Source organism: Bubalus bubalis, chromosome 11, assembly GCF_019923935.1.
Source record: "Bubalus bubalis isolate 160015118507 breed Murrah chromosome 11, NDDB_SH_1, whole genome shotgun sequence".
In the NCBI taxonomy this organism is placed as follows: Eukaryota; Metazoa; Chordata; class Mammalia; order Artiodactyla; family Bovidae; genus Bubalus; species Bubalus bubalis.
This window is the reverse complement of record NC_059167.1, coordinates 15,075,094-15,091,082: the sequence shown is the minus strand read 5'-3', so window position 1 is coordinate 15,091,082 and position 15,989 is coordinate 15,075,094. Positions and strand designations below refer to the sequence as shown.

The 15,989-nt window shown below is 47.2% G+C and overlaps 2 protein-coding genes across 2 annotated transcripts in view; one reads left to right on the top strand and one right to left on the bottom strand.

The window, feature by feature from the left end:
• The window catches only part of ANGEL1 (angel homolog 1), a gene marked incomplete in the record, with an annotated part of 17,910 nt that extends 16,213 nt beyond the window's left edge, over positions 1 to 1,697 (bottom strand). The window contains 1 exon segment of the mRNA XM_045162015.1: positions 1,548 to 1,697.
• LOC123464664 (leucine-rich repeat-containing protein 74A-like) lies at positions 379 to 11,870 on the top strand. The gene is made up of 5 exons (XM_045162017.1): positions 379 to 828; positions 3,681 to 3,853; positions 6,920 to 7,027; positions 8,077 to 8,173; positions 11,435 to 11,870. Exons 2-5 carry the CDS (start codon positions 3,776 to 3,778, stop codon positions 11,698 to 11,700), a joined length of 549 nt encoding a protein of 182 aa, XP_045017952.1. The 5' UTR covers positions 379 to 828; positions 3,681 to 3,775; the 3' UTR covers positions 11,701 to 11,870.
• Positions 11,871 to 15,989: the final 4,119 nt, after the last annotated feature.

Sequence of the window (15,989 nt, the reverse complement as noted above, 5' to 3'; positions counted from 1 at the left end):
TCCAGATCAGAGGCCCAGTGACAGAAAAGTCCCATCTACCAAGTGCAGGGGAATGGTGTGAGGAAATTCCAGGACTCATGTATTTAATCATAGCAATTAGTCTCACCCCCTCAACCCAGGGAGACTTGCAAGCTTTTCCTTCTTCATGGTCATAAATTTGGATTGGAAGGAAGAGAAGCTAGGTCAAATCCTTAGGAATCAAGTTAGCCCTCTGGTTCCCTGAGACTGCTTCTGTTCCATTTTATTTTACATTTGACCCAAGTCACCTGCCCTGCCCCTTGCCCTCTGTGCCTGCCAATGAGGAAGCCTCCGCATCCGTACATGTCCTTTCTCTGAACGAGTAAAGCAGACCCTGAACCCCACCCAAGCCACAAAGAAGGAAAAGAGGAAGCAAGTAGTCGACATCCAAGGCTGGCCCAACCCAGGGGCTGGGACGGGGGCAAGCCTCCTGGAAACACGGAGGGCAGTTAGCACAGGAGGCTGCCCAGTGTCAGCGAAGGGAGGGCTCATAGGGTGAGGGCCCCCCAACAGGGCTGAGGGCACGCTTGAGCCATATAAGGCTGGGGTCAGTGGCTGCAGCCAAGACCCAGGTCGTCGACGAGTGAAACAGAGGGGCAGGAACGCCAGTTCCGGCCTCCATGGGAAAGGCCGGTTGATGGCTTTTGTTTCCAGAATTAAGGAGCTGAGTTTTTCTTCCAGATGAGAGCGACAGTGTGTCTGCACTGCAGAGCAGTAACGAAACACTCTACTGTGAGGCTGAAGCCCCTGTGGCTGTTGAGAAAGAGAAACCAGCCCGGGAGAGCTCAGAGACAGATCTTGAGATCGAAGGTGAGTGTAGGCCTTTGAGGGGCGAGGGGTGGTTCACCTGCCTGCTCAGAAGCTGCAGAAATCGGTCCCTGCCGTCGACCCAGGCTCTGCGTGGAGGGACATGCTGTGGAGGGAATGTGGCTGTGCTCGGCGTTATGCCTCATCCTCCTCGAGACCCCGCTACCCCATGCCCATTGCATCAGCTTGTCGAAAGCTGGACCAATAAAAGGGCAGGGGTTTCCGGTTTTCTGAATGTTTCCACAAGTGGCCTCTATATCACCTTTGTACCAGTTTCAGGAGGTAGGCATTATTTACCTGCCTTTTACAGGGGAGGAAACTGAGGTTTAGAAAGACTGTGCAAGTGGCCGAGAAGTCTGCCAGCGTCTGCTGACCCCATGTTCACCCGACCTGGTCCATCCGCCCTCCGAATGCCATATCCCAGGGGCCCTGGAGGATTTGGGGCCCGTCTGGCATGCTGGCGCCTTTCCTCTCTCACAGGAGAGTTCTTATTACCCCCAGTCGAGGGCCCCACATTTTCCTTCAACAAATCCAAGCGTGTCTGGGCAAGGGGAGGGGGCTCTGGCTGAGGGTTATTGCAAACATCACCTCTACCCTCTCCTCCCTCCCGGTCCCCTCAAGGAAGGAGGTGCGGAAAAAGGACACAGGAAGCAGAGCCAGAACAATGCTGGCCCCGCCTGATGGGCTGGCCTCAGACTCCCCAGACTGAACCCCTTCCTCACCTGTGTTCCGGAGCTGGGGAGGTGCACTGTGATCAGTGGCTGCAGGCACACAGGCGAGGCTGTTCTGCCGAATTCAGCTGTGTGGCTCCCCTGCACAGTCACCTCCCCCTCATAGTCAACCTGCAACCTCACCCTCGACACAGACCTCCTCCTGCCACCCCCCGGGAATCCTGCTGTCCCTTTTCTAACTTCTTTCCCACTTCAAGGTTGCTGCTGACGCTGATTGCAACACCCAATTTTACAAGGTCAGAGGGGTGTCAGATAGAAACAATGGAGGTTGCATCCCAGTTTCCGGCTTCTATCTCTTTCCCCCTCCCCACACCCATGGCCAGCAAGTGATAACACTGTTGCAAACGGCCTCGATAATATAACTGTAGTGAATACAGCTAGAAGTGGTCAGCGGACTGCAACAGAGAAGAGTGAGTTCCAAGGACAAAGCTGCGGGTTACCTATCCTGCTTGGGCAAACAGGAACTTCTAAGGACTGAATCTGGGCCCCACAGTTCTGTGTTGGACGGAAACTCAGGGCTCAGCTCCTCCAGTTTCTAGCGCCCCAGCAGCTGGCGCTGAGATACTGAGGATGGGGCAGGAAGTCTCCCATGATGGCCCGAGACAGGAGCCCGGGCAGGAATAGCAAGCTGGTGGAGAGGTAACAGAAGCGAGAGAAGAGGGACGTTACTTCTGCTCTTCCTGTACAACAGGCTATTTTGCACCCCAAGGACCACTTGGCAAACTGGAGGTGGGGTGAGGGGGCAGATGCTACTTGAATCTCATGGGTAGAGACCAAGAATCTTGCTCAGGGACTTCCCTGGTTGTCCAGTGGTTAAGACTCCACACTCCCTGACCAGGGTTCGACTCCTGGTTGGGAAAGGTCCCGCAAGTTGCATGGCATAGCCAAAAAGAAATGTATGAAGAAAAGCATCCTGCTAAATATTTTACATTGCGCATAACAGTCCCTCACAGAAGAGAATGATCCAATTCAAAATGTCCATAGTGCTGAAGCTCGAAAAACCCCCTGGTCTACAATCACCTGGAAAAGAAGGCCAATTTGTAGCTATGCCTATAAAATCAACTTGCTTGCAAAGACGTTGTCCTTCCACCAACAAAGCTTTCGTTGTCTGTCTTAGAAATGTTTAGGGTGGGTTGGCCAAAGGCCCAGGGATGTGAAGGGAAAACAGATGCTGGCTTAGACCCCAGCTGACCCTGGGAAGCCCTGCATCAGTGGAGCTTGTTCAATGAGGACAGGGTCGTGGGGCATCCAGAATCCAGGGAGGCCCACCGCCCGCTGCCCACTAGCCAGGCTAGTCTAAAGTCCAAGGAACTGAGTCCCCAGCCCCCAAGTGTATTTGTTTCCAATGGATTTGGGGATCTTTTCATTCTTGCACATACAGAAGCCCACTGCATCCTACTTGGGCTTTTCCTAGTTGGGAGTTCTCTAAATCTTTCATAAATCTTTGTGGCTCACATTTTAACAGTGGTAATGAAACTAAAGGCTTCCCAGATGGCACTAGTAGTAAAGAATCCACCTGCCGATACAGGAGATACAGAGATGCGGGTTTGATCCCTGGGTCGGGACGATCCCCTGGAGGAGGAAATGGCAACCCACTCCAGTGTTCTTGCCTGGAAAATTCCATGGACAGAGGACCTTGGTGGGCTACCGTCCATGGGGTCACAGAAGAGTCAGACACGACTGGGCACAGTGAAACTAAAACTGCGGTGGAAGCTCCCTCAACTGTCAACAAACCACCAGGTTTTTCCCTGGCTGGCCTTTCAAAGGTGTCCCCAGGTGGGCACAGACGGGCTCACACATCCTCAAGGTCACCCTTACACACCCTTTCGCAGTCAACCTGGGAAGGTGGAGGTGAAGCACATCGTTTCTTCCAGGTAGTTTGGAGTCTAAAACCAGGGACCTTCTCTCTTACCAAAGGGAAACGTCCCCATGGGGTTTTCTGGAGTCAGAGTCTCCCACCACGGGCTGACCTTCCAGTTGGAGGAACATACACGCATAGGATCAGACCCTCAGGCAGAGAGGACACCAGTCAGAATCAAATGTGGTCTGGGTTAGCAGGAAGATAATGCAAAGGAAGAAGAGAAACTCCACTTCTTCCTCTGGCATCTTTTTATTTTTTTGCAGATACCGAGAAATTTTTCACCACTGGACAAAAGGAGCTGTACCTGGAGGCCTGCAAACTGGTGGGCGTAGTGCCCGTCTCCTACTTCATCCGGAACATGGAGGAGTCCTACATAAACCTCAACCACCATGGGCTGGGCCCCAACGGAACCAAGGCTATTGCTATAGCCCTGGTGGTGAGCATGCCAGTGTGGGCACATGGAGCCTGGCAGAGTTGGGGGCTTGACAGGGTGGTGGGCCCAAGAGTCAGAGAGCCCTACTGTGGGACCTGAGTTGCCACCTCTTTGCCCACCTTGCCCTAGGCTCTGCATGGTATTGTTTAGCTGCTTAGTCATCTCCAACTCATTTATGACCCCATGGACTGCAGCCTGCCAGGCTCCTCTGTCCATGGGATTTTCCAGCAAGAATACAGGAGTGGGTTCCATTTCCTTCTCCAGGGGATCTTCCCAATCCAGGGATCAAACCTTCATTTCCTGCATGGCAGGCCAATTGTTTACCACTGAACCACCTGGAATCCCAGACTCTGCATCACTATCAGCTATTTCCCCAATAGGCATGGATGCCCATTAGCTCCTAAGAAAGAGGTTACTAGAGACCCAGACCTTGAAAGTCTGTGTTCTTTCATATCCAGGAAGCAAAGGCACAAGGCTGTGGACACTGGAAAAGCAACTGATCTGGGCAAGGGCCCAAATGCTAGTGCAGAAACACGAGACAAAATATCAGCCAGGTCTCCATTCCGAAGCTCACCTTTGCGATAAATGAGTTCACTACTGAGCCATTCCATGTCTGCCTTTTGCAATATTAGGTGTAATTCTTCAAGATCACACTGCAGAGTGAATCCTGTTTTCCCACAGGAATAATGTTCTCGCTCAGCTTGGCATGAGTGAACAAGGACTTGACCTTGAACTTACTGTATAGCGTTCCGTATGCACAACTGACTCCATCTCAGGAAAACAGACAATGTAACAGGTGTATGTCAGTATAACGCTGTTTGTTCACTTAGGACAGCAAAGAAAAAGTTTGATTTAAAAAAAAAAACACACTCATTTTTGAATCTATAACAGCATTTGCCCTTAGTGCGTGCTCATTAAGAAGTCACTGAACGTGACCCTCAGGAGGAGGAGGGAAGGCAGGGAAGAGCAGAGAAAGAACAAAGCCATCTTGAAATTTATGGAGCATTGAAAGACTGATTAATGAAGTGTTAGGAATGCAGCATTACCTCATGAGCTTCATGGGAAAAAAAAATAGAATATAATGAAATCCACTCAGGACTTGGGCCACTTGGCTCTCAGGAACAGCAGTTTCTGTTTAGGGGGAGTTTTTCTTCTCTGATTCTCTGTATCACCCCTTTGACAATTAATCATTGTGACATTCCCATGGACTGAACGTTTAATTATTACTGATATCTCTGGTACAGTTGAACTTCTCACATGTCATGCTCTCCCCTGGCTTAGATAAAGAGCGCCCCGATAGGAGGGGTCATTTTCATACTTCCTGGGATCTATCCCTCCTCCGCCAATCTCCATGCCCCTGGACTTAGTGAGCTGTGGACCCCCTGCAGAGGAGGGATGGTTTCTGTTTATCCCTGTTTCCTGGGCAGCTGGCACAGAGGGTGACAAATAGATACTCGTCCTTGTGAAATGAATGTGGATGGACTTGGCGATCGGGCCCACCCGCGGCACCACACGCTGTGCTGGCCCCCAGAACGACACTGAAAGTGGCCCTTCAGTCCCAGTTTCTGCTAAATGACGCCTAGACTGGGAGGGCCCCTGAGCTTTGCCTCCACCACCCCCACCCCGCAGAGAGCTGAGGCCAGAAGACACTTCCTGAAGGCCCCGGAGGACCTCCCTGCGTGGCTGTAATTCGCTCTGTGACACTCTCCCTTTGCTTGAGACAAGAGCTCCTACCACATTCTACTTCTCTCGTGGCTTTGTGCGCTTCAAAAGTGCTCAGATCCAAAGATGAATCTGTTCTCTCTGCCTTTCTGCACAGGGAACGAGGTGGGGAAGGGAAGGACAGAAGTTGTGGTTAGAGCTAACCCCAGTCCCTCTTGCTGCAATGCTAGTCATTTCCACTTGCCTTGTTCCCTGTGGGAATGCAGACTAGCTTGCATGTAGATATTGATTTAAGATTTAGGTTCTAATACGTATCAGTACCAAAGGAGAAGGGCGTGGGCAAGAATTGGGAGATTGGCATTGCAATACATACACTATTGATACCATGTATAAAACAGATAACTAATGAGACCATACGCTATTGCACAGGGAGCTCTACTGAATGCTCTGTAGTGACCTACATGGGAAGGAACTCCAAAAAAGAGGGGCTATTGCTGACTCACTTTGTTGTACAGCACAAACTAACACAACATTGTAAAGCAATTATACTCCCATAAAAATTAATTAGGAAAGTATTTAAGCTCCAGTTCCCTCCAAACAGCCTTGAGGCAACATCCTGACTGTCAGAGAGTCCAGATAAACCTTAAGCCTAAACTAGAAGAGAGGCCTCTGAGCAAGATGGCACAGGAGATGCGTTAGGCTTAAATACCGTTCTTAAATGTACCAGGGAGGCCTGGCGAGCTACCGTCCATGGGGTCACAAAGAGTCGGACACGACTGAGCGACTGAACTGAACTGAAATGTATCACTTTCTCCTTAATCCTGGAGTAGGTCACAGGCCTCTCTCCTCGAGGCTAAATGGTTAAAATCTGTTCCCCTCACCCTTGTGCCTTCCCCTTTGCAGGACTCTGTTGTCATGTCCCCCTTCTAAATCCCCCCTGGGAATCCCTTGTTGGGAAAGGAGGTGCCCAGAAGAAGCATGTCCTAGCAAAACTTCCCTGGTGGGCCAGTGGTGAAGAACCACCTGCCAATGCAGGAGACACGGGCTCAATCCCTGCGTTAAGAAGATCCCCTGGAGTAGGGAAATGGCAACCCACTCCAGTACTCTTGCCTGGGAAATCCCGTGGACAGAGGAGCCTGGCGGGCTGCAGTCCACCAGGGGTCTCAAAGAGTCGGACATGACTTAGTGACGAAGCAACAGCCACGAACAAAACTCATGGGAATGGCAGTAGCCCTGCCTTATTCCCCTGTTGCTAGCCACTCCTCCAGAACTGCTAGCCCGCACCTCCATACCCTCTGACACAGCCAGGATGTTCAAGAGGGCTGATGGGTTCTGGGCAAAGGCAGGGAACTGACTCTGTCACCGTCCATCTTTCTCTCTCTCCCCCTCCCCTTGTGGTGGCTGAAGTCCAACACGACTGTCCTCACGCTGGAGCTGGCGGACAACTGCATCATGGAGGAGGGTATCCTGAGCCTGGTGGAGATGCTGCAGGAAAACTACTACCTGCAGGAGATGGTGCTGTGCCCGGTCCTGCCTGTTCCTACCTCCACACTCAGGGCCTCAGAAGCCACTCGAGACAAGCCAGAGACCCCTACCCGAGCCCAGCCTCCAGGCTTTCTGCTCTCAATCTGGGGGCTCCTCCCCACTAGAAGTGACTTCTCAGAGGAAGTTCCACACCTAAGAGGCTGACCAGGGACTCTGCGTTCCCCATGGGCATAGGAAACCCTGAGAACCTATTTCCATCTGACCTCACAAGTCCCTAAATGGACAAACTTCTTTAGAGTTGCCTTAACGTGAACTTTCTTAAAGAAAATAAAGTCACGAGATAATTTCATAAAATACAATGCGTCCAGAGATAGATGATTGGCGATGGTTGGACACCAGCGTGAGTGTACTTCAGCCCACTGAGCTGTACCCTTCAAAATGGTTAGGATGGCAAACGTTGTGTACGTCTATTTTACTACAGTTTTAAAACTTAAAAAAAGAAGGGGGAAAAACGACCAAGATAATAATGGCAAAGTTATGTAAAATCCCTCCCATTAGCCTGAATGGACTGTGTCCATTTATACCCCAATTTCTTCCGAGCACAGTAATTCATGCTTCAGGAACCAGTGAAGGGAATTACAATAATTGCTTACTCTTAATTTGTTTATCAATTGTTTCATACTAAACCCTCCAAATAGTTATCTTGGGTTTCCAAAAAAAAAAAATGCAATGTGCTTATCTAAAATACCAGGGCAAAACTGGGGAGGGTGGGGGGAGTCTTTGAGGTCAGCTTCAGAGAATTGAGACCAGCCTAGGGCCTCGCCATGAAACATCAGAAAAACCAGGGGTCCTCTCCTCCTCTTCTACCTCTTTCTCCTCCTCCTCCTCCTCCTCTTTCTCCTCCTCCTCCTCCTTTTAATCTCCCTAACCCTTCCAGTCCTTTGACCTAACACCTGCTGTCTCTACCCCAACCTTATGCCCTTAGGACAGGCCTCAAGTAAGCCCCCATCCCCCATCATTTGTTAACCAGGGCCCTTTGGTGGGATTTTTACATACAGAAGTGTTCTCTTGCCTTTTAGAATGTTTCCGACAATGATCTCGGCTTGGAGGGGGCCAGAATCCTCTCCGAGTTCCTCCAGAATAACACCTCCTCGCTTTTCAGTCTTCAGCTTTCAGGTGAGCCTATGAAGGGCTTCCCACGTGGTACTAGTGGTTAAGAAACTGCCTGCCAATACAGGAGACTCAAGAGACACAGGTTCAGTCCCAGAGTGGGGAAGACCCCCTGGAGAAGGAAATGGCAACCCCCTCCAGTATTCTTGCCTGGAGAATTCCATGGACCGAGGAGCCTGGTGGGCTGCAGTCCCTGGGGCAGCAAAGACTCAAACTCCACGGAAGCGACTTAGCACTCACGCCTGGCGCTTTCTAATATAAAAGTTTGTATATTTACTGTTGTCAAGTTCATCAGTCTTTTCTCTTACAGTTTTGATTTTTGTAGTCTTGCTTAAAAACTGTTTCCTACTTCAGATTTTAAAGTATTTTCTTTTATTTTCTTCAAATATTTTTGTAATTTTTCCCACAAAGATCTTTAATATATCTGGAATTTATTTTTTATAATGGCGTTAGGTAGAAGTCCTACGTGTTATTTTCACCTGGCTAAAATTCATAGCCAAGTGCCCAGCTTCGTTAATTGAATAACTTACCCTTTACTGACTAACTTGAATGCCATTTTAACATATATTAAACTGTGTGTTAGTCAGTCATGTGTGACTCTTTGCAACCCCATGGACTGTAACCCACCATGCTCCTGTGACCATGGAATTCTCCAGGCAAGAATACTAGAGTGGGTTGCCATTCCCTTTTCCAGGGGAGCTTCCCGACCCAGGGATAGATCCTGGGTCTCCTGCCATATAAATATAGATTCCTTTCTAGAGTCTCTATCCCATTTCATTTAGCTATTTCTATGTCAACATTGTACTGTTTTAGTATTTGTTTAAAATATTTAAATTATAATATGTTATAATTAGTTGAAATTTATAAAATATATCAAGTATGTAACATTCAATATATTAGTTTTATACTTATATGCTTATATTAGATATTTTAATATGTTTGAGCTTCCCCAGTGGCTCTGCAGTGCAAGAATCCACCTGCAATGCAGGAGACACAGGTTCTGATCCCTGGGTTGAGAAAATACCCTGGAGAAGGAAACAGCAACCCACTCCAGTATTCCAACCTGGGAAATCCCACTGACAGAACCTGGTAGGCTGCAGTCCATGGGACTGCAAAAGAGTCATACATGACTTAGTGACTAAACAACAACAATAATGTGTTTAATATTTGAGTGGACAAAGTTTGACCTTTTTTCAAAGTAATCTTGGCTATTCCTGGACAGTTTCTCCTCCAGGTGAATTTTTAAATCATTTTGTCAAGTTCTATTAAAAAAACTTATTGGGATTTTGGTTGGAGTTATATTTAATATTCTAGGTTAATTCAGGAAAGAACTGACATATTCAAAATATTGAGTAGCTTCATTTAAGAACTTGGTTTCATCAGGTTTTTTATGTTCTTCAATAAATTGTTATAGTTTTATTTCATTATTAGTCATGCATATTTCATATTAGCTTTATGTTGAGGTCTTTATCATTTCATTCTTATGAGAATAGAATGTTTTTTCTACCACTTTTTCTAATTACTTTATTCCTGGTATCGGAGAAGGCAATGGCACCCCACTCCAGTACTCTTGCCTGGAAAATCCCATGGACGGAGGAGCCTGGTGGGCTACAGTCCATGGGGTCACTAAGAGTCGGACACGACTGAGGGACTTCACTTTCACTTTTCACTTTCATGCATTGGTGAAGGAAATGGCAACCCACTCCAGTGTTCTTGCCTGGAGAATCCTAGGGACGGAGGGAGCCTGGTGGGCTGCCGTCTTTGGGGTCGCACAGAGTTGGATACAACTGAAGTGACTTAGCAGCAGCAGCAGCAGCAACAGCATGAGAGCTATTAATTTTTGTACATTGAGCCTATTGTCAATCATTTTATTGAATTATCTTAGTAGTTCTGACATTTTGTTAATATTCTTAGATTATTTATGTAGGTGATAATGTCTGCAAACAATGGAAGTTTTTGTCTCTTCTTTCCAGTATTTATGGCTCCTGGAGAGTTTTTTGGTTGTATTGGCTAAGACCTCTAATATAACATTAATCCAGAAAGTTATTTGCAAAAACACGAACTTCCCAGCCCTATCCCAGGCTGCTAAGTCAGAATCTTTAGGGGGAAAGGCTAAGAATCTGTATTTTTCATCTATCTTCCAAATAATTTCTTACAGCCGATGTAGGACAGGTAACAAATAGTATAAATACAACAATTTGAGTAACAGATCACATAAGTTTCTACATTGACTAGATTGTCATCTCATTTCATTGTACTGGTGCCAGAAACAACCAAGGACGTATTTGTGTTTCAATGGATTCATTCATTCATTCATTCAGGATTAACTGAGCACCTGCTACGTGCCAAGCGCTTTCTCAGTGCTAGAGACATACGGTTTATTAAACTTTCAAGGAGAAATTTGGGGATAAGAATTTGTGTCATCTATTCCCCGCAAATCACCAGTGTTTTATCAATGGATTCCTTAGCAGGACCAGGGCTAGGATAAGACAAGGAAGGCACTCGCCTCAGCCGCAGAACTTAAGGGGCAACAGAAAACTCAGTAACCAAGTAAATAACATCTTAAAGCAACATTTTTAAAAGCCAAAATTAATACAAAGATAAATCCGTGGGTAAAGAAAAATATCAACACTTTAAATAAACCACAGGATCCCACAGGGACAGATTGGAATGAAGTACAGAGTCAGATCCTGCTTTTATTTAAACTCTGGTTCATCATAGATGTTTTTACATTGATTTGGATTTTAAACTATTAAGATCTTATTCATCGCAATTGCTGAGATTTTTGGCACCTCTTCGATTTTGCACACATGGTAAGTGACTCATTCATCTCTCCAGGCCCACCTCTGCTGCTTAGACTTGAATTAGCATTTTTAGAACATCACAGAGTTTAGGCACAAGGCCAGGGGTTGATGCTATCAGTGGAGGCTCAGAGCATGGTGTACCAACTCCTGAAACTCCCTGCACAGTCATGGCAGAGAGAGAAGGGAAGGAGCACTAAAGAGATGGTAATGAGCTGCCTTTCTCCCCGTGTGTGCCTCTGTGCCCAAACACTGCTTTAAGCATTTGCCCAAACCCACCGCCCATCCAGGCTGCCACGTAACACTGAGAAGAGTTCCACATGCTATACAGTATGTCCTTGCTGGACTTGCCACCTTTTCTATGTCCGATTGTTCCAAAGGCAAGACACTAGCAGGACTAAGATATGGAGGGTTAGGGAGCCTTAGTCTGAAGAACGTTGCTAATGCCCCCCCTCCTTCACTGCAGGGAATAACTTCAAGGAAGAATCTGCAGAGCTGTTCTGTCAAGCCTTGTCGGTAAGAAGGCAGGGATGTGGTTGCGGCCAGCCCCCTGAGCGATGCTGCTGGGACATGGGTGGCTCTGAGCGTCAGGAAGGAGTGAGGCCACTTGCCTGGTGTAGGGAGCTGCTGAGTGTTCAGACTCCAGTCCTATCAAAAGCCTCAGCAATTGGTAGGACTGTTTGGATGGTGCTAAATTCTCCTAGCAGTCATCAACAGTTGTACAGGAAATGAACTGTCCTCCGTCTAAGAACACTAGCCTACTTAATTTTCGGCGTACGCGGGCCCCATCGCAGTGCTCAAAGTGAGGCATTTGCAGAGAAGACAGAGAAGACAAAAATCACCTCTCTCTGCCCTGTTTCTTTCTCTAGAACAATTACAGAATTAAATCACTGGATCTCAGTCACAACAAATTCTGTGACAAGGCAGGCGAGTACCTGGGGCAGATGCTAGGTGAGTCCTGCTGCAAAGGGAGGGGCCCGGAAAAGGGAGGGACGTAGGGTAGGATGGCTTGTCAGAGCTCGTCTCCTGTTTCTTTATTGTTATTGACAGTTCTGATTATAAAAAGCAATTGAAACTATACCCCAAATTCATTTTGAAGGGAGCAAACATATGAATGTGGGAAGTAAAAAAACTTCAAAATGATTAGATTAGAATAACATAGAAGTAACTTGTTTCTATGAGAAGTAATACAGAGAGATGACCTCAGGGAGGCTAAAGATTAGTAAACAGAAATGGGCACACACTGTAACAAAACAGTGGGCAGAAACTGGAGCAAAAACGATTCATACATTTGGCAACAGTGAAGTTGAAAACTTTCAGATGATAAAAGAAATCCTGGGGCAATGATAGAAGACACGCACTCGTTAGGGAGAAGAAATGTAGAACATTTGTAAAATATACAAGATTACTGTTCAGAATACTGACGAAAGGTTCTCTAGCTCAATTAGGCAGTGATAAATACTCCCAGTAAAAAAAAAAAAAAACTGGCCAAAGCATATGGACAGTGACCAAAGAAAACCAAGTGTCCGCACTCTTCAGTAATTAAAAACATCCAAAAGAAAACCGCAAACAGATCTCCTTTGTCATCTAGCAGAGCTGTAACGATTTCCCATCAGAGAATATCAATGGCGGTGAAACCAAACAAAAAATAGGGACACTCACAAGTCTGCTAGATAAAGGCACTTTGGAGAACAATTTGACTACATTTAGTAATATATATTACAGAGAAGGCAATGGCAACCCACTCCAGTACTCTTGCCTGGAAAATCCCATGGACAGAGGAGCCTGGTGGGCTGCAGTCCATGGGGTCGCAAAGAGTCGGACACGACGGAGCAACTTCACTTTCACTTTTCACTTTCATGCATTAGAGAAGGAAATGGCAACCCACTCCAGTGTTCTTAGCTAGAGAATCCCAGGGACGGGGGAGCCTGGTGGGCTGCCATCTATAGGGTCACAAAGAGTCAGACACAACTGAAGCGACTTAGCAGCAGCAGCAGTAATATATTGGAAATGTATATATTCTATGACGCAGTTCACCTCTATAGGTGTCTCAGAGAAGGTCTCATGCATACAGAGAGAGCTGTCCGAGGAGGTTCATTATAACAAAAGTGTTATAAAAGGGGGGGAAAAACAAACTAAACGTTCTCTCCTGGGGAAATGAATAGAAGCAGAGAGGACTCCTAGCAGTGGGGACCAAGTACTCATCTAGATGGGGAGGGGAGAGGAAACTGCCCAGGGAAGGTGGCTCTTTGTTGAAACCTGAATGTAAAAGAAGAAACAGCCATGCTATATAGCTTTCCAGGAAGAAAGCCTGTTTGAGGAACTTGGGGCGACAGTGTGGCTGAAGCACAGGGGACAGGTGAGGAGAATGGAAGGGGGAGAGGTCGTTGAGGTGGCGGGCAGCCCCTCACGTCGGGCTGTTGGAGCCACGACACCCACAGAGCCTGGGTTTCATTCAACGCATGGCATGTCACAAAGGATGTGAGCGTGGGAATGATGAGGGACGGCTGGGAGACTCAGACCCTCTCCGTGACTCCTGCATCCGAGGAGGACAGGAGGGGAGGAGGGAGGCGTGGTGCCCGGGACAGGACCACAGCGTGAGCTCAGCCAGGGGGTTCCGGAGGGGATGGATTCAGAATATGCTCCGGAAGTAAAGCCAAGAGGCCTTGCTGATGTGAAGAGGGAGGGTAAGGGAGAGATAAAGATAGATTCGTGATTCTTTTGTTTCAGTTCCTGGTGAGATGGAGGTGGTGTTTACTCAGTGGGGGGAACTCAGGGAGTCATAGTACAGAGGGGCAGGAGTTAGGAGTCAAGGTGTCTGCTTTTGGCCAGGAAGGGCTTTCAATGCCCATTTGACGCCAACACGGAGATGTCAGGAAGGTGATTTGCTGGGTCAGTTTAGAGTGTGGAGAACAGGTCAGAACTGGAAGCATATTTGCAAGGTATTTAAAGCCACGGCCACATGTCCAGATGAGGTCATCCAGGCAAAGAGTGCAGACAGAGTTGAGTAGGGGGCCATCCTACTGCCTCCGGGGTCACTCCAACATTTTAAGGGGTCACAGAGGAGGAGGCGCTGGAGTGGGAGTGATGAGTCAAATAGCAGGGAAAGTGAGGTACCAAGGAGCCACGTGGTGGGGAGTATTTTCAAGAAGGGGGAGGTGGTCAGCTGGGTGAAGTACTGTTTAGAGATCAAATAAGAAGACAGAAAAGTGACCACAGGACTTGCCAGCATGGAAATAATTAGTGAGGGGGTATGCAAACCCAACTGGAGTGCGTTGAGTTGAAAATGAGATACAAAGAAGTGAAAATGGCCATGTAAGCAACTCCAGGCACTCCACTGAGACGTGGCTGGAACAGAAAGATGGGTGGCATAGAGTCCAGGAAGGTTTGCAAGGATGGGAGTGCTGATAGGAAGAAGAGAAACAGAAACATGCTGGAGAAGGAGGAGGAGATAATTATAGGAGCAAAGTCCTTGAAAAGACAGGAGGTGATAATATCTATAACAAAAATGGAGGGGTAGCCTGAGAGCAGTAGGGACCCATCATTCACTGAAAAGAGGCGGGGAGCCCAAGAGTGGGTGTGGGGGACAGTGGGGCTGGGAGATAGCACTTTAGGAGGGTGAAGCTCTCTCACCCCATTGCTGCCGCTTCCTTAGCGAAGCAATGAGGCAAGATCTTCAGCTGGAGCGGAAGGGACGGAAGAGCAAAGTGTAAATGAACTATTGGGTATTTTGAGTCTCCCTTTGAAAACTAATTGTCAAACATTTTAAAATTAAATTTTAAAACATAAATTTAAAATGAGACAGACTAACTTCTATTTTAATATGGTTGTCACCATACTATATTGCTGCTTTCAAAAATTTTTGTGTATTAAAGCCACCAAATATTAGATGATTGCTATGTGACAGACATCATGCTAGGCTCTTTACATCAATCTTTACAAAAAAAAATTTTGTAAAGGTTAACATTCCTATGTTATAGAAAAGAAAACAGAAGTAAGGGAAGGATAAGTAAGCCAAAGAATCCGCCTCAATGTGGGAGAACCAGCTTTGAGCCCTAGGTCAGGAAGATCCCCTGGAGAAGGGCATGGCAACCCACTCCAGTATTCTTGCCTGGAGAATCCCATGGACAGAGGAGCCTGGCAGGCTACAGTCTGTGGGGTCGCAAAGCGTCAGACATGACTGAGCAAATCTCTGCCTTCTGTCTAAGGTCACATAGGTAGGAAGCGGTGAGAACAGAATTAAACTTTTAACTTTGTGGTCATTTAAGAGGAACAGGAGTGCAAGGTACAACTTAAGTGGGGGATGGCACAAAAGAGCAAAGAAGGGTAGGAAGAGATTGAGGGAGACAGCCAGGGAGAGAATGAAAGCAGGAGAAAAGTTTGTTCTCAATACAATGGAAGGTGGTGTGCATTTTCCTAAAAGTCTGTCCTGGTGGTTGACACAAGAGAAAGACATGATCAGTACAGAGCGCTCTGTCCATAAAAAAGTAAAACAGAAAAACACATTTTCCTGGGCCTGAAGGCGGTTCCTCCCACTCAGTGTCCTTCAAGAGCACTTTAGTCTCTCTTCCCAATAGTGTCCTCAGCACATCCGCCCTCCCCAGATAAAAATGACAAAGCCGATGTGTTTAAATAGAATGTCTGTGATCAAAAGCACCTTTAAGTTTTTTTTAAAAATTGCAATTTCAGTGCAAACCCAACTTCTAGACAAGCCTGATGTCGCCCTGCTTCCACCTGGCTGTATCCCTAAAGTTCTCCTGGATGGACATTCTGTGGCCCCACTGCTCCCATAGGTCTCCATGAAAATACCACATGATAGACCTCACCATGCCCACTGCAGTCTTGCTACGTAAACAACCCCTGTTTCCCATGCTGTCTCCATCTATGTTAACGACTGTGTGATTTTCCACCAGGTGGATATTTGTGTTATGCTTTACCCCTCCCCTGTGAGTCACAAACCTCACTTTTGTAAGCGACGCCATGGTAAACATCTGCAAGCGTCACTCACCTTACATACTATA